Below are 22,253 nucleotides of genomic sequence, written 5' to 3'. Positions count from 1 at the left end.
TTGTGTTTTTTCCCATTATATTGAAGATTAACCTTCAACAAGTTCAAAGAGAAAAAAGTAATTTCCACCCTCCCAACCAAAAGATAATTCATATTTCCATATTCTTTTCTGAGAGAAACAAAGAGTGTTTGAAAAATTTGTCAATATGCTTTAGGCAATTGCTTCCCTATGTGGTAACAGAAATAATGATGTAATTGTACAACAGAATAATTTTAAAATATTGCATTTCAAGTTAATCTCTGCCTAAAATCACAGAAATGATTAGCAGCACCCTACACTTGACCAGAGGAATACAGGAATTTACATCATCACTATTTGTAAAGATATGGTAACTAATATCCACTATGACATAAGAAACGCTTGTATAAGATATAAATCAAATTTACTGCCACATTGTAAAAAGTGCCTAGAATTCAGAATATGTATTTACTTTTATACAAAAGGAGAAACCTTTGCAAATTTATAGAAACACTTTAATACAGCAACTTAAAATAATGTGGAGTGTTTTGTGCTAACAAAAGAGCAACAAAAATCTAATTGTTACTTTTCATTTCTGGAGTACATTGACATTTGTTCTGAAAAGAGGTCTTCCTACTATTTATTCTTTCAAAACTAAATAATCATTACCTAAATAATTTAACACATGGAACTGAATTACATGTGCATGCCAGGCATGTCAAATAGGTTACAATAGACTCTGAAAAAGTGTCAGTCTAGAATTGATACTTTGATGAGCAGGTTATTTTTTAATTATTAGTAAGAAAAAGCATATAATAGGTTAATTATTAGGCTTTTATAAAAAAAATAAAACATAGCTATGATGGATTATAAAAATAGCCCCAATGATATTTCCCCTCCCACTTGTTCTTCCAGAATGCCACACCCCAATCAAAAGGTGGTATCTTCCCCCTCCCTTTGAAACTTGGTGGGCTTTGCAACTGCCTCACCTAACAGATCATGGAAAAATAATGTCATAAAATTTATAAGGCTTGATTATAGTTAATAAATGGTATGGCGCTTTTGCCCACCTCCTGGAACATTCATTTTTGGAGCTCTGAGCCATCATATTAGATGTCTAAAGCTTCCATGCTACAAATAAAGTCCAAATTAGCCCATGCAGAGAGACCACATGGAAAGGTTCTGTGGACAAAGGAAAAAAGAGAGGGGTCCAGCTAGCCAGCAGCATTTCCAGCCACCCAACCACAGCTGTTCCAGCTCCGACCACCATGTATCTCATGGTTACTACCTAAGAAACCTCTAGCTGGAGGTGCCCAGTTGGGCTATTCCTGAATTCTTGATCCACAGAAACCAAAAGCAAAAACAAATGTTGCTATCATTTTAAGCCATTAAATGTGGGGATTATTTGTTATGCAGATAATCGGAAGAACCAACTCAATTTTACTCGCTTTCTGGGATATATGGCAATTGCACATATTTGAATACACGCCTACACACACATTTGTACAAACACCCAGAATATTTTCCACAAGGTACACAGTGAAGAAACACTGGACCTATTGAAGCAATCTAAGGAAACTATGGTTCTTGTCATTAAACACTGGGAACAAAATGAGGTGGCAAACCGTGTGTGCTTGTTTTCTACGTTCTTGAAGAGCTAACGCATTTTCATCTGTGTGAATACAGCTCTCGTAGCACAATTTCACCCACATTTAACTTTCAACATCCATCTGAGATCATTTATTAAAGAACTTAGTGTCTTCATTCCTTCTCTGAGACCAAATACTGAACAAACAGAAATTATTTGACATGTAAGAAGAAATTCAACGTGCTCATATAGGCTGAAAAACAAAATAAGCCTAGTACATTTAGACACTGTTTCTAAAGAAAATATACCATGAAACCTCTTAATATAAGCCATTTTGCAGGGAAGCAGCATGAATGTGTGCACCTGGACTACCGATTCAGGAGAAAAGAAAAGGAGGTGGAGGCTTCACCAATGAATACTCTCAGTCATTTCCATTGGCTGGTTCCTAAGGCCTACTAAGATAATTAAACAGATTCTCTATCATAAAAATATGTGGAAACCCTACAGTTACTGAGTAGAACTTTCCTTTCTGCCAGCATCTTAGTGTGCAGTAGGAAACAGTGTACAAAGCACAGAATTGAGTATATTAAGTCAGGCTCCTTTGGAGAGAATTTGATTTATGTCTCCCTCTCCTTTCAGCCTATATTCTCCTCTCTCTATATTCTCTGTTTTGGTAAAGGGGCTCCTCTAACACCAGGAAATAGAACAGTGGTCTTGGTAAATTTCACCAGGATCTTCTTTGGGGAGATGATAGGGGCCAACTCATCTGGGCTCTAATGGATGAGCTTCATACCGGAACTTTTCCCAGGTAAGTTTCCCTGACAGTTAACTGTGCCTTATAAACAAATAATTTGGGGGCTCTCTGCCTCCTCTCTTTCTCACTCTCTCTCCCTCTCTTTTTACACACACACATACACACATATCCTCAATATTATCTCTTTTCTTATCTCATCCACACACCCACTTTCCTCAAAAGCAAAAAAGAAAAAAGACCCAAATCCCCCCTGCCAAACAACAACAACAACAAAAAAAAACGAGAGCCAGGAACTCAGTAGCAGAAGCTACAGCCTCCTGCAATTCATCAACATAAAACTAAATCTTAAAGTTCAATCCAGTAAATGTGTCTTCATTGCCAATAAAGAACTAATTGTATTGCACACTAAAAAGAGAACAGGGAAAAGTTTACAAATTCCTTCTTACTACCATGGTGTTCAGGTCATATCTTTAAGTTTTAGGGTGACTTGTAAATAATTGTTAGATTTTTTCAATGTACATTTCTTTCTACTTTTATAAAGAAAATCTCTTTCTAGCCCCTGCTGTGAAGACTTGTGACCGATCTATTCCAACAGTTAAAAATTAACTAACCAGGGAACAAATGTTTATAACTGACACTTTGCACATGACATGAACGCACAATGTTATGCACATTTAATGATTCTTATTTTTAAATAAATGATGTTCACTTTAATCACCTGTGAATGGGAAGGTTTAAAATCAAATGGCTACATTAAAGATGAACATAAAAATCTAGTTAAATTTGTAAAAAAAAACTAATGTATTTATAATTTAAATAACTTACTAAAAACCACATTCCAAAGTTAAAATAAACTTTATCTATTTTTATAAACATGTTTTCTTTCTGCTGCTATTGTTTGCTCCATCAAAGTAAGGGGCGGTCTGGACTCATTTCACATGTTCTTATATTACCTGTCACTCTAAGGAAAGCTTTTTCCAGATAAGTTGTAAAGAACATGTATTTTTTAATGGCAGGTATTTTATCATCTCTAGCCATTTAGATTATAGGTGTGGGATCCTGTTTTATATGGCACCCTGCTACTGTGGAACGTTTCTTTCAGCTGGTTGAGTTAGACAGCCTTTGCCAAACAAAACAGTAGGAGGGAAACTGTAAAAAAAGCTTTAAAATGCTAAAAAAAGAAATAAGCGAACAAGCAGCAATCTAAACATAAACTAAAGGACTATTCCCATGACCTACGTTGGAGGGGAAAAAATAGAAGAAGATATAAAGAATTAACAGAATCCCAATTTAGAGCCACTAACATTACATCTTTAGAAAAAGTAAAAACTACTTCAGCGAATATATATGTAAGCTGTTGTACTAAAACTCTGTTCCACATCTCAGACATTATTTTAAGTGTTTTAAGTGAGACAAAGGTGACATTGTAAGATTTTTTTTTCTAAAATGAGTGAGAATAACATACAATCTCAAAAGAGAAATTAAAAATGCTCCTCCCAGATAAGCTCACTGAAATCTAAGATACTGGACCTCAACCCAATATCTTTCTTGGATTCAAGAGCATTTCTCGTTTACAAACACATGATTTATTTAGACCACTGCTTTTGGTGTTTGAAATCCATGTAACCAGGTGAGTATGAACGTGAAGTATATATAACATATTCTTTAGTATGTGAAGGGTAGGGTATCTTTCATTATTCAGATTTGAGCTCTATCCAATATTTAAACCACACACATACTTTAATCTTTAGAGAGTATCAAAACGAAGGCCGTTAACTTGTGTGAAGCCCAGGATCAGCTGCTCAGTCCATCTGCCAATCAGGCATTAACTTAAATAACACTACTGAGCACCGGTCAGGACCCAGGCATTCTGGACTCTGGGCGTTCACACACAGGGACTATTCACGTGCCTCATAATCCCCAACCCTGCCACTCTGCAGGCGTCACTGCTAGGATTTCCAAGGTTCAGAGAGGTTAAGTCACTGCTTACTCAAGCTCAAGGCAGAATGTAGACAGGAACACAGTTCTAGAAGCACTTCTCATCACAGCTGTCCTCAAAAACTATGCAGGGGAATTCATTCACTCATTCGATAATACTTTGAGCCTAGGACGAGTTCGCTAAATCCCAACAGGTTAAGTCCTGGATTCAACTCAGGAACAAGCCTAGAATAAATCATATCATTTTATAATCCCATCACATGTATCTACTTAATGTGAAATCAGGAGGCATTTTCCAGTTACTCACAAAGGGATTCTCTTCCTTTTTCTTTTGTCCATTTTTTTCTCTTAACTAGCTGCGTCCATTTTCCTTTTGAACTAGCTGCACAAGAAGAAGTGTGGCCTTCTAGAAAACATTCCAGTCTTATCCTTCTAAATGTCACTGGGTGTGTCCTAAATCAGTCTGAGGAATAATCTATCAATCAATTTCCACTATTGTATGATATGAGAATATGGCCATGAGCATCACTGTAGGAAAGAAGAATACTTTTAGGCAGCTTTATAAAAAGATTGGGAAATAAAAAGAATCTTGAACAGGGCTAACAACATTTAGCATCTGAAATGTTACTTTGGTTGGTCAGTATTCAAGATCTGTCCTCTTTCATAACTCTAATTCTAAAGTTATACCAGGGTATCCAAGTTTTCTCCAACAGTAATCAAATAACGTTAAATGAGCAAAGACTAAATCTAACATAGAGATAACTTCATGAAGACTTAAAGATGATGAAAAGGTCTCACACTCCCATAAAATTAATGGTGGCTAGTGAAATAATAACAGCTACCATTTTGCAAAATGACAATCTCAAGGAAATATATCTAGTTTAATGAAGCTATTTGTGTTTTCCTAAGGAAAAATGTGTGGCTTTCATTACACAGGACCAAGCACATGAACAAAAAGTAAGAATCAACTGCCTATAGAATAAAAATGAAAGTAATAGGTTATTGTTTCTGTTCTTTCAGGCTGATTGATTCATTATTTATTTCACAATTTTTTATTGAGAACCTATTTACTATGCACCAAGCAATGGGGATACAGTCAGGAGCAAGAGAGACCAAGTCACTACTTTCATAACACGTATTATCTTGGTAGCAGATGATCAGAAAATATTTATAATAATATATATGTATAATTATAAACAATAACAATGGATGAAAAAAATTACTGTTTCTTTGGAGAATAAATAAAAGTAACCCTCTGTGAAAAGAGGCATGTTACTGATACTATTAATCCTATTGTGGCTTCTGCTGCCTCAAATGTATTGCAATTAAAAAGGCTTTAATGTTTGAGCCCTTTTCACATCATCAAGTTACAACTGCAGAGAAATGAAGAAATCCAAGACCTATGTAAGCAAGTAGAGATAAAATGCTACCTAGATAAAAGAGGCAGGACATGTAAATAGGGAACAAGGAGCAGACTGGTTTAGCAGGAGCTTCAGTAAATTAGATAAAAGGGTTAAAGCTGAAAAGGCAAAAAGGCACCACATATAGAAGGCCTTGAATACCAGAGAAAAGTTTCCAGGCTATTTCAATGGGGAGAAGGAAGCTATTGAAGAAGTTAGAATGTGACTTCGTCATGGCTGACACTTACAGAAGATTATTTTCAAAAGCAAAGTATAAAGAAGGGAGAAACCATATTTAGAAATATCATTAATGGGACTACTACAATAATTAGTTAATGAGTGTCTGAGCTACAAATATATCCATGGGATTGAAAAGAAGAGACAATCATGGGCTATATTGAGGAGGAAGACATTTCATGAGTCAGTAACCATTATGGACTGAATGTTTTTATCTCCTTAAAATTCATCTGTTGAATTCCTAATGTGTAACGTGATGGTATTAAGACATTAAGAGCTTGCTTCCCACATCTGCTTTTTACCACATGCAGATACAATGAGAAGATGGCCATCTACAAACCAGGAAGAGGGTCCTCACCAGAGACCAGATCTGCTGGTGCCTTGACCTTGGACTTCCCAGCCTTAAGAACTGTGAGAAATACATCTCTGCTGTTTAAGCCACCCAATCTATGGTATTCTGTTACGGTATTCCTAGCTGACTAAGACAGTAATTGGATACAGAAGATAGCCCTTTGAGGATTCAAGTCCAAGACTGTAAAGGGAACAATACAGCTCTTGGCATAAAGCAGGACAGACAATAACTAGTTTGATTTCAACCCATGAGTTCGAGGTACAGGTGGCACTTCAACTGAAAATTATCAGGGAGGGCAGGACTAGAAATATAGATTTGTCATCATCATAAAAGTGACTGTTGATGTTGGAAGGATTGCCAAAGAAGAGAGCATGGATAGAGCAAAGCACTTGAAAACAGTATCTTGTGAACCTTAAAATTAACAGTCATAAAACAATGTCAGAGATGATAGAAAAAGAGCAATTTGTGAAGTAACTGAATCAAGTGAATAGAGAACAATGAAAACCAATGGAATGAGATAAAAAGTAATCAGAAAAATTAAATGCTGGGGAAAGATTGAGGGATCCAAGGTCTGAGAACAAGTATCGATCAGGAAGGGAAAGTGTTTTACTGGTTACTAAATACTAATCATGTTTCAAAGACCAGAGTCAAGCCTCAGTAGTGATGTCAGCGGCCATATGCCTGAAAAACTCTGGATAAAGCTCAATCATCTTGTCATCTTTCAGGGGAAAATGCCAGATGACTCTCTTTGTCTTGTCGTTGATATCTTTGATACCTTATCCCCTCTAGCAAATATAAGTGCTAAAAGAGGCAAAGTGAACAGAATGTGAATCTACACTTCTCACTCTTTAATATGGGATTCTATGGGGAAGGTATCAACCACTCATTGTCACTTCCCTCCAAACAGATAAAGAGTAATGCACTTGGAGATGTTCAGATTATTCAGAAAGGAAGTCATAAAATGGTAAAGGGAGGGAAGGCCACTAAATTGCTATTTCACAGCCTTAGCTTTTACTCATTATATTGGACCATATATTCGTACAGCTTTAGTATAGAATCCCAAGTAACTTCTTAGGACTCAATTGATATACGTTATTTCATCAAAGGGGTCTTTTAAAAATCATATCTCAGTGCATGGGCTCATATTTTGTAAAAACAGGGAAAATTAGAAATTATATCAGGTTAATATCATAATGTGTATCAAAGTATTTACTAAATAATTTTTGACAATGTTGAACTAAGGATCTAATTAAGGAATTGTGGATTTATCAAACATACCTGTGGTACCCATCTGGAAGATACAAAGCTAGTCACTTCTATTACAGACAAGCCAGTTTGGGAAAGCTGATTGATAAATTCAATTTTTATATCTGTAGGAACTATAACCTATAAAAACAAAAAAAATTAATTTTATAAGTAAATTTTATAGAGTCTATTGAAGCATAAACATAAAATTAATTCCCAACAAAGCAAATGTTTTATGATTTATAAATTCAAGTAGCAATTGAGAACAAATGTAATCACATAACACATGAAATACATATAAGTTTTTAAAATCTTAAGAAATATTAATATTTAGGCTTAGCATTTGAAATAAACTCTGTGAAGCTAATAGAAAACTACCTTTTCATTCTGCAGTCCATCCCTAGGTCCAACTTCTACTATTTTAACATACTCAGGGAGTCCAGATAACTGGGATGGTTCCTGAAATGCAAAAGGACAAGGACAAGAAAAACAGGAAACTTTTAGATTGCCACACTTGCTTATTCGAAAAGTTAAACAATTACACTTTGTTAAATTCTTACCCCAGAAAGTTAAAAAAGTGAGAAATAAAAATGATGATATCATCCAAATACCCTATTTATATTATTTGCAAGGTGAAGTCATTTTTTCTTATAACTGAGTAATATTTAGTATAGATATGATTAAAATTCAAAAGATTAATTTCTAAAATATAACTGTGGAATAATTGTTTTACCCAAGACCTAAACAGCAAATATGTTGGGTAATTTTGCAGGTTATGATAAACACTTACCACCTAAACACTGCCCCCTAAAGGACATACTCCTAGTAGGCCCTGAACCTCAATATTCCACTGGCAACAGCCTTGCTCCAACCAAATGTAACAAACACCTTGATCTTTTTGCCTGAATCTCAGGTGACAAATGATCTGGATTCTGGAATCTCTGTCCCTAGACCAGGTACTATTAACCTAGTTTAGAAGATGCATTTGCCTTCTAAACATGCCTAGTTAGAAGGCTGTTATTTAAAATAGGAAAAATAGGAATAGCCTTTCTAAATTTAATACTGCAGTTAAAGTCATAATATCTTGGTACCTCTGAGCCAAGTTAAGTGTGGATAACCCATCATCAAGTCCTTTAAATAAATAGTTGATGGAGTCAGTCCAGATTCAAAGGACCTCTACTTCAAAGTTTTTTTGTTTTGCCTTTCATTAAGAATGAAGAATTCAAGTTGACCAATTCATAGTCTCACCCTGTCTTGTAACAGTCAGTGGCATACACCAGTAAAGTGGCTGTTGTGGAAGCAGAAACATGTTTTAGTTCATGTCGATGGTACAGAAAAATGCTCAATGGTGAGTTTAGGATCCAAAGCTGTTATTGCCTTATCAACATTCTATGCTAACTCAGTGAAAGAACCCATATGGTATATCTTATACTATTTACAGACCCCTCTACACAGTTTGCATAAAATTAGGCAATTCAGTAGGCAAAAGATTAACCTAGATGGCAAACAATTCTCATTTCTGTATCTTCTGTGCAGGTTGTGATACATAACGTTAACTTTGGAGGATGGAGGGCTGAGAGGGGAGCTCTGGAGTTCCTCAGCTTTAGATTCTATTTTGGATGGCAATCCTGAAATCATGCCTAGTGTACAGAGTGATATAATTCAAATCAGGCAACAACGGAGAAGTACTATATGGGAAAAGCCCACTCCTCTTTCATATTACCTCCAGTCCTAAGACAGTGGAAATGAAACAAAAACAAGGCAATCTTAAACCACGTGATTTCATTATCACTGATTGTTTCTTGAAACTGCATTTTCAACAGAAATTAGCTTGAAGCATACATGAAAGAAGAGTACTTCTTTACTAAATGGCAGTGTGTATCAAAAAAAGCACACAGTGTTGTTTAAGGTGATAACAATATGCTGAGTACCATTAAAGAGTTAAGGACCTTCCTTTGCATCAATGTGTTGTAGCTGGCATAATTAACAAGAAATCTGAAGAAATTAAATTAATGTTATAGATCACTAACAATTATGACCATTTCGATCAAAGCAGAATATGTCCTCACATGATATTATTTTAGATTCTTGAATCTAATGCTACTACTTAGTCTTTCTAGACAATCTGAATTAACCCAGCGACAGAAGAAATTCACTAATACAATCAACAAGTAATTATTGAGCATAGTCTTTGCATCATGGGTTATGTTGGATGCTGGGTAAATGCCAAAATATAATAGAACCAGTAAGAAATGGTTCAGTTAGATATACGAGATAAGAGAAAAAGTAAGGAGTAGCATGTCGTGAGGAATATCTGAGAAGATGCATGTTCCACTAGGGAAATAATGAGCTTAGTTTTGAATCATGTATTTCATTCTATGTGCTCGTATAACATTTAGGTGGAGTTGCCCACTACCCATTGTTTGTGCATATCTAACCTCCTTAGAAAAAGTCAAGACAGAGACAGTAATGTCTGGGAAGAGAATAAAGATCATTAAGAGAGGGCTTTCGCATCACACATAGTCAACAAGTATGAAAGGTGACCCACTGGAAAATTAGAAACTGGAGCAGGACCAGTGGCACGTATACATGCGATGGGTTGCCTTTCAGGAGCTGCATTTGCGAAACCTCTACACTTCACAACGGGCAGTAGACATGCCTGCCCTTTGCTTTAGAGCAGGATGCTATTTTCTTTCTCCAAGATTGTTTGCTACACAAACATTCTTGAAAAGATATTTCCAAAGAAAGGCAATCAGTGTCTTGCTAGTAAAACATGCAGACATGCAAGAGACCCATGAAGAATTGCTGTACAATATTATTATTAACTCCATTATCACCTCCATATTCAATTATTTTCCTCCACCAAAACTCTTATTTGCTAAGATTCAGTTTGTCATCTGCTCAAAAAAAAAAAAAAAAAAAAAGTTTTCTGACCTCCCCAGATAGAATTAAGTAATTTAATTTCTATATTCTCATATCACTTTTTAGAGACCTATTTTAAAATATACCTGTGAGTACTTCTCTGCCTGCCCGTTATCAAAATGTCCACATAATAAGCACTTGACCAATGTTTCCTGAATAAATAAACTGATGAATTAATAAGTGAATGAATGAATTCAATATCTAAAATTTAAAATAAAGTTGACCTTTCATTTAGCTACCACATGCTAGCTAATATAATATTATTACAGATATTGGGTATACAAAGTGAACCATTAAAATAAAAGTTCCTTCCTATAACTGGCTCACATTTTAGTGGTACAGGAATCTGGAAGCTACTATGGAGTGGGGGCAGAGACGGATGCTTTTCTTGCACACTGAACATACAAGACTTAATGAATGATGTGTAAGTTACAGGGAATTAATTTTTTTTAAAAAAAAAAGAAAAAGTAGTCCGCAGAAGTTAGCAACATATTCCTTAAACAGGCCTATAGTCTAAATTTATTTTTATAGCATTAAAAATCCTATGTTACAGAGCTCAGTGTATCCTGTTTAATGCGCAGTATAGTGTATAATATTAGTGAAAAACAAAAGATGTATTATCCAGAGTGAGTGCTTCAAAAAGCCATGTTTTATGGCTGAGGGTATGCCCACATTCGGCATCAGATTTCTAATGGTTCGCCTTCCTAGAGCAATAACAAAACAAACACTATCTTGCATTTATATGTTGCCTTACTTTTCCAAAGAACTTTTCTATCTACATTTCATCTGTGAAGCTACCCTGTGAGGAAGGCAGAACTGAGAGATTAAACAACTTCCTAAGTTTACCCATCTAAGTTCCCTGGCTCTTGTTCTAGTTTTCTTTAGAATAAGATTAAATACATCACCAACTATTGAGTTTTGGTTGGAAAAAAATAATAATGAACATTCTTTTATGCAAAACATAAGGGGTATGCTTCCCTCCCATTTTTAAATCATGCATAAAATTTAATGACAAATTTAATATCTTGATGGGGCTTTTTCTGAACTCTTTAGTGCATGTGTGAGTATGTGTGTGCCTGTATGTGTAATATATACATTTCCCAGCAATAATATTAGGTGACTTCTACATGTACAATCAACCCACGTGATGGTGATAGATACGACCACTTACTATTTACCCTACAAGTACTACTTTTTTCCCTAGAAAAATAACACCATCCATAGTAGAAATGTCTAGACAGATTTGTACATGTTACATTTATTTCATTTCTTGGGGGAGGAGGGTAATTTTTGTGTAAATAAAGTCTTTATGCATATTAAAATATCTTATTTCATAGACAGTATCCCAGAGAGAACTGTTATGATCCCCAAATCAAATGTTCCCCTACACAGATGAGAGGTCCAAATTAGGAAATTGTGTGATTTTCTTTTGAAATTAAATTGGACTTGTTAAAGAGGTATTAAGGATCAGTGTTTCCAGAAGAATCTATTTTTGTTGTCTCATTTGAAATATGCTCATAGTGCATTTTGTGCTTATTTTAAAATCATTACATTCTGCTATTTACTATTTCTTAGATATTCATTTCTCCCTCTTTTCTTTTTTCTTTTTGGACGCAGGCTCTCATTCTGTCACCCAAGCTGAAGTGTGGTGATGTGATCTCACTGAGCTCACTTAAACCTCCAACTCCTGAGCTTAGGCGATCCTCCTGCCTCAGCCTCCCAAACATAATCAGAAACATATACGCCATTATCACTGATATCGCAGATATCCTCAGGAACCTTGGTCCTCCGGAGCAAACAAAAGATGCTTCTCCCCCTGGGTGTCTCTATAGAATGAAGGGCTAAATCAACAAAGCTGATATTTGAAACCTTTCTTCTAGAATATCCATGTGCCAAAGTTGATTCACAGGCAATCTTTGGCAGTGTAATAAGAACTTATCTGTAACCAAGTAAAAATAAGTCTGTAATGCACTATTATGTCATCTAAGACTCCATGAATACTATATCTTAATTTACTAAATCAAAAGGTAAAGGAAAGTATCTGCTTTCTTTTTAGCAATTTTTGGACAGCCAGAAGAAAAGTGGAGAGTGTGCAGGGCCTTGTTTCCAACAGCCTTCAGCAAAAGTATTAACAGAGATTAAAAACAAGCTCTAAAAATGTGAACACCCTCTATGTGTATGTATACTCATGTTTGTTTGCTCTTGGCACTTGATGAAAAATCAGTGCAGGGTATCAGTATTAATATACAGCATGACTACACATGAATCCCTTCTAGAAATATACAAATTTTATTAACACTTGGGTAAATTAAGAGTAGTTACAAAAAAGCATAAGAAAATTAAACAAGGGGCATCTGCTACACATGAAGGACTGAAATGCAGTAGAATGACAGACTATAAAAGGTCATCTAAAATTATTTATTTTTTTTAAAAAAATGAAATTGATAGCACCTGTACCATGTAAGTTCACTTTCCAGTTAAATAACTTTTATTTGTAAAATGCGGTTTAAGCAATAAATGCATGCATTTGTTTATAAACAAATATTTGTCATCAGTTAATTCTTGTTTTAATATAAAAACGTAAGTATATTCTGAATAAAACAAGGTATGAAGGATTAAAATAGAGAATATTAAGTAGTTGTGAACTGTTGTGTGAACAGTTTATAAACATGATGGTAATAAAATAATAAGGAAAATGAAATAAAGCATATGTAAGAAAAAACAAAGAAAACAGGAATAGTAATTTTTAATGTAAGAATTTAATAAACCACACTGTAAAAGCATTAAAATAAATTTAAAAGAATTTGAAAAATAAAAACTTCTATGAATTGATAGAGTGTGAGATTCTGCATACACAGTTATGCTTTTTTAAAGGGTAGCTATTATTTAAGTAAATAAAATTACTTACTCTTATATTCATAGCAACTTAATAATAAAATAAAATAAGCTTTACGAAAAATTGGCCAACATGACCTACAAGTTTTCATTACTCTCAATATCATTATTGCTGTATTTAAACATTAAGATAGTAATAAAGGTAGTGTTAATTAAAAGGAAAAGTTTGACTTCAAATATTTTTAAGCATAGAAAATTTCCTTTCCTCAGTGTCTTCACCAACAAAGTATTTTTGATCTCATACTTTGCCTTCTTGCTGATGCCAGTCCCAAAATTTATTTTAGAAACCACTAAAATTGCTGTCGCTTTCTGCAAACACAAGTGTGTGTGTGAGTGTATGTGTATATTTGGAAAAGCCAAATCTTCTAGGATAAAATGTGATATGCCAAATGACATCGTGGAAATATTTTCCGTGATGTTAAATTTCGGAAAATAGTGGTTTATTACAGAAAACACAAACTATTTATACTAAGGTATTTATGCAAGTAGCATGACCTCTGTAGCCACAAAGTTTAACAGAACTATTGGAATGCAATATTTTGTTAAGAGTTTTAGAATTCACACTTCTAAGCTGGTATAGCAGTGGTTTTGCTGGGGAAGCTTGGATTAATATTTGACTAAGAAACCACAATTCATCATTTTATTTAGTTACTTAAATGTGGGTTGTTATTATTGACAAAAAGCAATTAAATTGGTCTTACATGACACTTTTGTTATGCCATGCTGGTTGTTTGACAATGGCAAGTTGGAAATCACATCAGATATGTGCTATGAATTTTCAGCTTTATAATACACTCCCATCAAGCACAATAAGACTATTCAGCCCTCAAAGAATCCATTCAAGCTTGGATAAAATTTTCAGATCTTAATGAATCTCCTCCATTAAAATACTCCCTTCGGTAATGTTTATTTTCTGATTGTCAAAAATCAATCAAAATATCTGGGCACTTGGATGATTATAGGCAAAGAACAAAAATTCTCAGAAAATAACAAAACAATATATGGTATCTTGTACCTCCTAATATGCAAGCAGTTTTGATATTTGTTAGAGATGAATTGAGTGCTAAGGTGGCAGAACAAGGGGCTGAGAGAAATACTACTATATGCTAGTAAAGTTAGGTGAAACTGATACCTTTGTTGTACTACCCCAAGACAAAGGGCCTAGGGCTCTTATGTTCCCCCAAGGGAGGGGCGGGACCTTGGGTAAAGTGACTTCATCTAGAAGGGCCACAGAAGCTCCAGGGATCCCTGGTGTGATTGACTGAGGCCTTTGCTGTGTCTACATCATAGTTCCATTTTCTCCCTCTGCATAATTAAAACTATGTATCCTTCATGTCCCCATGGGTATTAAATCCAAGGGCAACAACTCCTGCAAGCATCTCTTCATCTAAAATCTGTTTCCTAGGGAACCAGATCTAAGATAATTAGTGCCAGAAGTGAGTGAGCTGAAGAAGTGGTCTCTGAAATTGGTTTTGGGTGCCAGATCATTTGCTGGCTAATTTTCAGTTAGTTGGGTGGGATATTACTACTCCCTGGTAACCTGAAGCAATATAATTGTTAAAATACTCACTGGGTTCTCATTCAGGGCAATTCTGCCCCTGAATTGGCAATATCTGGAGACCTTTTTGGTTGTCACACTTGACAGGCACTACTGTCGTCTGGTGGGTAAACACCTTACACTGCACAAGACAAGCCTCCAAAACAAAGAATGATCACATCCAAAAATCCATAGGGTTGAGGTTAAGCCACCCTGACGCACACAATCAAAATAAATAAAGGGCACAGTTGATCAGTTAGTTGAGGTTAGCCGCTTCAATGAAAATCTTAATCCCGTGCCTAGTTTATATAACTTAGACAATTTTCAGACCAAAAACCAACTGACTGAAGAAGCAGCCAGATGCTTATGAGGAGGACCTTGTAATACTATGGGAACTATATATAGTAATTCAGATCATTTTTCACAGAGGGACCTAAAGCCATTTATTTGAGTAAATGTACACTGGATAAAGGAGAATACCAAACATTTCAGACTGTTGGACACAAGGTCCAAGTTGATATAATGATACTTGATACTTGGAGACTCTAAGTATCATCATATCCCCTTTGTAAGGATGAGAAACATGGGAGCTGAATAATATCAATGGAGTCCTGGGCCCTTGTTCCCCTGCGGTTATTTCTCAAGCCCCAAGTGTATGATTGGAAACAACGTATTTGGGAGTTGGTAGAGCCCCTACTGTGTATTTGTATTTACTTCTTGACCCGTAATATAAAAGCTATTACAGCAGGGAAGAGCAAGTAGAAACTTCTAAATTACTCACTCCCCTCCTTCAGCAAAGACAGTTAAAAAAAAAAAAAAAAAAAAAAAAGGAGTAGGAGGAAGAGGAGGGAGGATAAAAAGGAGAAGAAAGCATCCTGGGAGAAAGGGCAGAGATGATTGCCATCCTCAAGATCCTAATGTAAACAAGGAATAGTGATGGCCTCACCATAAATCTACTTTAATCAGCAGTGCAGCCTCTACCAAAACCAGAAAAATGTTAGGATTTTGGAGGATGATAATGGACTACCATAAACTCTACCACAACTGCAGCTTCTGTGCTTATGTGCCAGTTGCAGTATTTTTGCAAAAGCAAATTAACACTGCCTCAAGTACATGGTATGCAGCCACTGAGAGGGAGAATGCATTCTTTTCTATACCTGATGAAAAGGACAACATAAAGAAATCCAATTTCCTTGGGACAGACAATAGTAGACATTTATAGAATTCTCCCAAGGCCAAATTAACTCTCCTACCATCTGTCATAATATATTTCAAAGGGACCTGAAATATGAAATATCTGGACATTGTGCAGGACCATCAGAGTGATCTGTTGTATCAGTGAATAGTTGGTCAAAGTACTAACCATACAAAAGGAAACTAAATTAAAATACATTAAGAAATTATAGAAATAATTCAGGGTTTTTTTTTAAATGTAGGCATCCAAAAATAAACAAAACAAAATGATTGCTAAATGCTCTGAACAAAATTCAAAGTGTCAAATCCTATGACAAATACTGTAGAAATCCTATTTCTGAAGGACATACTGCCCTAGTACAGAGGTTACAAATGCCATGCATGGATGCTACCACTCCTCCACTTCAGACTCAGGGCAGACAACAGTAATTAAATATGGCAGTTTTTCACTGGTCCTGGTACAATCTCCCAGGCCTTCTCTGTACAGCAGCTACTCCAGTATCAATCCAGGTAGATACTACTATTCAGCTTCATGTATCTACTGTCAATGATTGAGTCTAGCCCTCAAGACAAAATCTATTTGCCATCCCTGGTATAGTGGAAAATGTTATTAATATTCCCACTCTCCACCTCATTTACTCATCTATAAAAAATGGACATCATAATAGCTAAAAAGAGCATTGCCAAAGCCATGCCTAGTGCGTACATATATATATATATAGCCATCAGACAAATAATAGGTACAAGGAATTGTTTTTTATTCATTTATTCATTTACTTAATACCCATTGGACACCTAACATATGTAAGGCCCTATGCTAGAACTTGGTCAAAGAAAGCCTATTTGGTTGGATACAGAGATTAATTTTAAAGGCACCCTAATTAAAACCTTTCTAAAATATAGCATTAGTTGCTTTAGCAGCTGGGTTTCCAATACCACTACTAAAGCAAATCTTAAACATTTCTTAAAAACAATGGTATAGTAGGCCATCCAAGTTGGTGGTGAAAAATTCTAGAGAAAAATGACATGGTTCTACTATGAACTGATGCACAACTATGAAAAAATAATTTAATTACTCTTCCACACTGCCCTCTGTTAAGAGTGGGAATAAAGATGACAGCTGACCCATAAGTTTACAGTAAAAGTTAAATGAGAATGTGGATATAAAACATTTAGCATGGTGTGTAGTGAAGAGTTAACACTTAATCAATGTTTTTTGCTTGCCTTTCATGAGACTAACTTGAACACATAAAAAGTTTTTCCAATATTTTGCAAGAAGGGTAGCTTAAAAATTATTCCATTCATAATTTTATAATATACCTATTTGTTTAAAATGTGCAGTGAAAGGAATCATTGTTGTTAGGGGAGCAGATTATCTTACAGTTCTTACCACAATCAAAATAATACGTGGAAATTATTCAAGATCGTTCAACAAGGAGCTCAAAACACTTTGGAGGCATTATCCCATTCTGGAACCTGCCAACAATTTTATTCACCTCCAGCGCTGACACCATCAACTCCACCCATCCTGTTCCACTTGGCAATGTCAACCTCAGTTTGAACCTCTGAGAGGCAACAGAGGGGTACTCACTTCAACATGAGGGCTCCTATTCAAAACCTGGCTGAATAATGTCATAAATGAAAACAGGAGTTACAGCTATTTACTTCTTAGAAATGTTTTTATGGAAAAAATACTAATTTAAAAGGCAAATTAAATACATTTATAATTCTGATTTGCATCACATGTTCAGAGGCAAGAGTATTTTGTGTTTTTTTTTTAAAGCCCTGTATCTTCTTCACAAGCTAGGTTTTAATTTTGTATTTCATCCCAGGAAACTTTCTTTGAACTTTAAAGCATAGTCTTTGGTTACACAAGATCTAAATTTTTTAAAAATGCAGATCCTCCTGCAAAATATGAAGCTGGCAGATGAATAGTTAAGACATTCACATCATAGCATAAGGTTTCAGTTGATCTATATCCTGAAGCAAAAGAGATTTCACGATTCCTTAAGTAACCCAGTTACTCATTTTGTCATCATTCTTAGGGTACACTAATGATTCTGATTGCCACTATGGTCAATGCAGTGGAAAAGCCTGTCGTCCTCAAAATCTATCGGAATTTTGAGAAACCACACCATTTGGGACATTCAAATTATAAAGGTGATGGAATACACTAAGAACAATCCAAGCAGAGGAGGGGGATTTAGGCAATTTTGAAGTTCTATGCCAATACACATGGCCTCTTTAGGCATCATGCTTACGGCAAGGGGCCCTGCTTGTCCATATCTAAGGGATTTGTTCCGTCTAAAACTGAAACTTGGTCCATGCCTCTACAACCTGCCCTCCCATAGGTTTCCTCATCTCAGGAAATAGCACATATTCCTTTTAAAATGCTAAATAAAGCCTACACATGGACTCATCCTTGATTCCTCCCTTCTTTTCACATCCTCTATCAGGTCTACCAGCAGATCACGTTGCATCTTTGAAATAATCATTTCTTACCTGGATTACTGCAAGAATAAGTGATCGCTTCATTTCCACTCTTGCCATCTCCTCACCAAAGCAGAAAGCAGCCTCCCTAGCACTTTAAAAGCACAAATCTAATCACATCACTCCTCTGTTCAATACCCTCCGTAACTTTCTATTTCCCTGAGAGAAAAATGCAATGTCTCTGCCATGGCTTTGGAGGCCTGCATGATCTCCCGCCTCAACACCTTTCTGACATCCTCTCCCATCCATCCTTCACCTCCAGTCACACTGAGTCCTTTGCTGTTCCTTCAATACCTGAGCAATTGCAATTCACTTCCTCTTGCTGGACTGGTGCTTCTCACTTCCTTTATAGGCTCTGTTCCCTAAAAACCCTGCATAAAATAATAAGGAAAAAAACTCAACAAAAACCCAAACAAGAATAACAAAACTCTTCTCCACTATCACCTTTAATCTTTACTGTGCTTCTAGCACTCATCACTACCTAGTATGTTAAATAAATTATCTATGTGTCTATTTTCTGTCTCTTCTCTTTCACTAATGCCTCCTTGGGGGTATGGTCTCTGTTAGGTTCACTGCTATGTCCCACACCTTAGAACTGAGCCTGGTCTACAGCACATGCTCAGTAAACACTCATGGAATAAATAAGTGGATACGATTCATTCAATCAGTGTTCATAAAAGTGAACTTTTTTTTTTATCAGTTAGTCACATAATGGAGGATGTTCACACTCATGTTATGGCTTTTTGAAAACTAACAGAAATTCACTATACATAGTGCCCCCGATGCTCTGGGGAAGGCCACTAGAATCATTATTTGCAAATAGTTACCCAAGGGAACAACTATTGTACAAGGGAAACCTTGGATGACACTTGGAATAGGAGCTGCATGTGGTGAGGACGGGTCAATAAAAGGCAGGGCGACTGAACAGCTGGACCACAGCTTTTCTAAAGGATAGGATGTCCCATGGTCTAAAGAAATACATGTTTCTGCTGTACAGTTTCTCCTGGGCAGAGTGAGGTGAAGTTGAACACTTCCACTGGAATTACTGGCTATAATGTATCAAGATTCTTGACCCTAAAGGTCAGTGTGTAGGATCTTTTGGGGGTTCCCTAAATTGGAAGGGGAAAAGTTTCAATCATTGTTAGCAGCATCAACTTACCAAGGGCCCTGGGGAGTTCTGTGACTATTAGTAAGCTGGATGTCCTTTCACTCATTCTTTCATATGGCACATATCAGTGAACAAGACAGACAAAAGGCCCTGTCTTCACAGAACTTACAGACAGTAACAAAAAAGTAACAATGATTAAAATAGATAGTAATAAGTGTTATGAAGACAAAGAAATCAAGGAAGGAGGAGAGGAATGGGGGGACAGGAGATACATTGCAATTTTATGTAAGAATATGTATTTTGGGGAAAGAATAGGAGGTAGGTGGTGGAGATGGGTGCAAAGCTATGCAGATATCTTGGAGAACAGCTTTCCAATCAAGCGAACAGCCAGTGTAATGTTCTCAGAGTTGATTAAGGAAAATGTGCCCAGTGTGTTAGCTGTTATAGGAAGAGCCAGAAGGCAGTGTTAAGTGGAGAAGAGTGAGCAAGGGGTAAAGAAATAATAAATCCTAATGGGAGAGGTAGAGCCGGCCCAGATAAAGGTTTTTATTCCCAGGCGGATGGAAAGCCACTGGAGGGCTTTGGAGCAGAAGAATGATATGATTTGGTACATATTCGACTGGGTTCACTCTGGGGCTTGGATTGAGAGTAGACTGAAGGGAGCTAGGGCAAAAACAGGGAGACTAAAAATTAGGAGGTTACAGAAATAATCTAGATGAGAGATGATGGCTGATTGGATTAGGATGGTTTGGGTACAATAACTTTTCACTCTGACAAAATAAGTCTTCTGACGCCCAGGTTAGGCAGGGCAGATATGTATGTGCCTTATAGCTTGATTTCCCCTGGAAGTTTGATGTAAAATGCACAGAAAGTCAGAATACTTATGAGAGGGAAATAGTCTCACATGCAATAAAAAGTAAAGTAAATTGTTAAATTTATGCAAAACCTGCTTCTCCATTAAACTCTTTCCTACCTTCCCCCAGAATACTACTAAACATTTTCCTACAGGAAGCTTTCTCACACTTTATAAAGTTAGATTCAATCACCCAAATGACACCAATATTTTGCTCTCTTCATTTTACTCCCAAGGCCTCAAAACTGGGAACTCACCACAGATACTAATTTATACTAAACAGCCTTACACAAAGATTTATTTATATATTTTTTTCCAACAACTAAGCTTTAAAGTATATGGTTGTGCTTAACCTCTCTCCCACTTAAGACGATGAGCCTTTAAGCCAGACCTTGACTTCTGCCTTCCTGCCTGTAACATCTAACATCAGGGTGGCCCAAGGCAAAATAACCATGCTTGGGTTTTCCTGGCAGCATCTGGTGCTTGCTGGCTGGCAGTCTTCGCCATGGGCAACCCTAGCTGTGCTCTGATTGCTGTCTAGATTGCTTCTCCCTCCCTGACTCCTCACCTGGCTCTGCGTTCTAACTCACTGACCCTTCCTGCCTCCCATTCTAATTAAAATTTGTATTGTGATTCTTTAGGGCTCTGTACCTAGCTGATGAGGTTACTACTGGTTTTATTATATTTTCCTTTCCAGGTGGCCTATTTCATTTTAGAGACAGCATATCTTGAACCCCAGAGGTGTCTCTAATGTTGGGAATATGAGTAGGCTGATGAGGGGTGGTCTGGGGCCACCTAGTTTCTGATCCTTCTTAAGCCACATCATGTGTGTATTTGTTCATTCCATGTAAACCTAAATCTAGCCCTGCTTAAATGTTCTCCACATACAGGGGAAGGAGTTAACTCCATAAATTATGTTGCCTGCAAAGAGTACAGCTGGTGCCCACCCTGTACTTAAAAGTGCTTCATATATTTGAAGACTATGCCTGATTTATTCTACAGCCTTCTATCCTCAAGCTCAACAAGTGAGAAATAGGATACTTAGGTAAAAGTTTAGCCAATTGGAGTCAGTCTAAAATGCACCAGCCTTACTCCGGATTTGGCTGAAATCTAACTAGAGAACCCAGTCTTGCTTCAAGCTCCATTTAAAGAAACAAAGAGAACTTAGAAAAGGTCTGCAAAGTGATTAAAGCAGCAGCTTACAGGAAGGATGAGTAAAGAAGGGTAAAAAGTACTGGAAATGTTTGACCTTGAGCACAGAGAACTAACAGGCAATTTTACAACTTAAATATGTCAATGGTTACCCTACTAAGATTAGTGTTGCTGCCAATTCTTATTTAACATAGAATTAAATTTAAACTGTAGGATGAGAATGAAAGTTTCTTAAAATGAAGGCCATTAAATACTTTGAAGGGTTATTGTCAGATGAATGCAATATCACTATATATCCCTTTTTGTTTGAGGTGGTCCTGGCTTAGTTCTATTGTACTAGAGTAATCAATACCATCCCCATTTACTCTCACAGTGTCCTTGTTTGGACCATAAATTATCTGATAATCTCACATAAATTTACTATCAAAATTTTCTTTGAAGGAATGCAGACTTAATTATATTATACTTCTGTTCTAGCACTACCATAATCCATAGCTTTAAGAGTGGAGGTACAAAGTCATAGTCCTTGGCCCTGCTTATAGATCTCACAGTCCATCCATATGAACCAAGAACAATCACAAATAAGCAAAGAATTCCTTAACCCTCCAAGAATTCCTTAATCCCAATACA

General features: G+C 36.2%; 1 protein-coding gene across 1 annotated transcript in view; it reads right to left on the bottom strand.

Annotated features, from left to right (window-relative positions):
* HMGCLL1 (3-hydroxy-3-methylglutaryl-CoA lyase like 1) overlaps positions 1-22,253 on the bottom strand; it is a 142,347-nt gene that overhangs the window by 98,602 nt on the left and 21,492 nt on the right. The window contains exons 2-3 of the mRNA XM_012780785.2: positions 7,851-7,931; positions 7,506-7,613 (exon numbers count right to left, since the gene is read on the bottom strand). Of these exons, the coding sequence (XP_012636239.1) occupies positions 7,506-7,613; positions 7,851-7,931 (189 nt within the window). The remainder of the gene's footprint in view (positions 1-7,505; positions 7,614-7,850; positions 7,932-22,253) is intronic.

Source organism: Microcebus murinus, chromosome 5 (genome assembly GCF_040939455.1).
Source record: "Microcebus murinus isolate Inina chromosome 5, M.murinus_Inina_mat1.0, whole genome shotgun sequence".
Taxonomy (NCBI): Eukaryota; Metazoa; Chordata; class Mammalia; order Primates; family Cheirogaleidae; genus Microcebus; species Microcebus murinus.
This window is presented reverse-complemented; position numbering and strand designations above follow the sequence as displayed.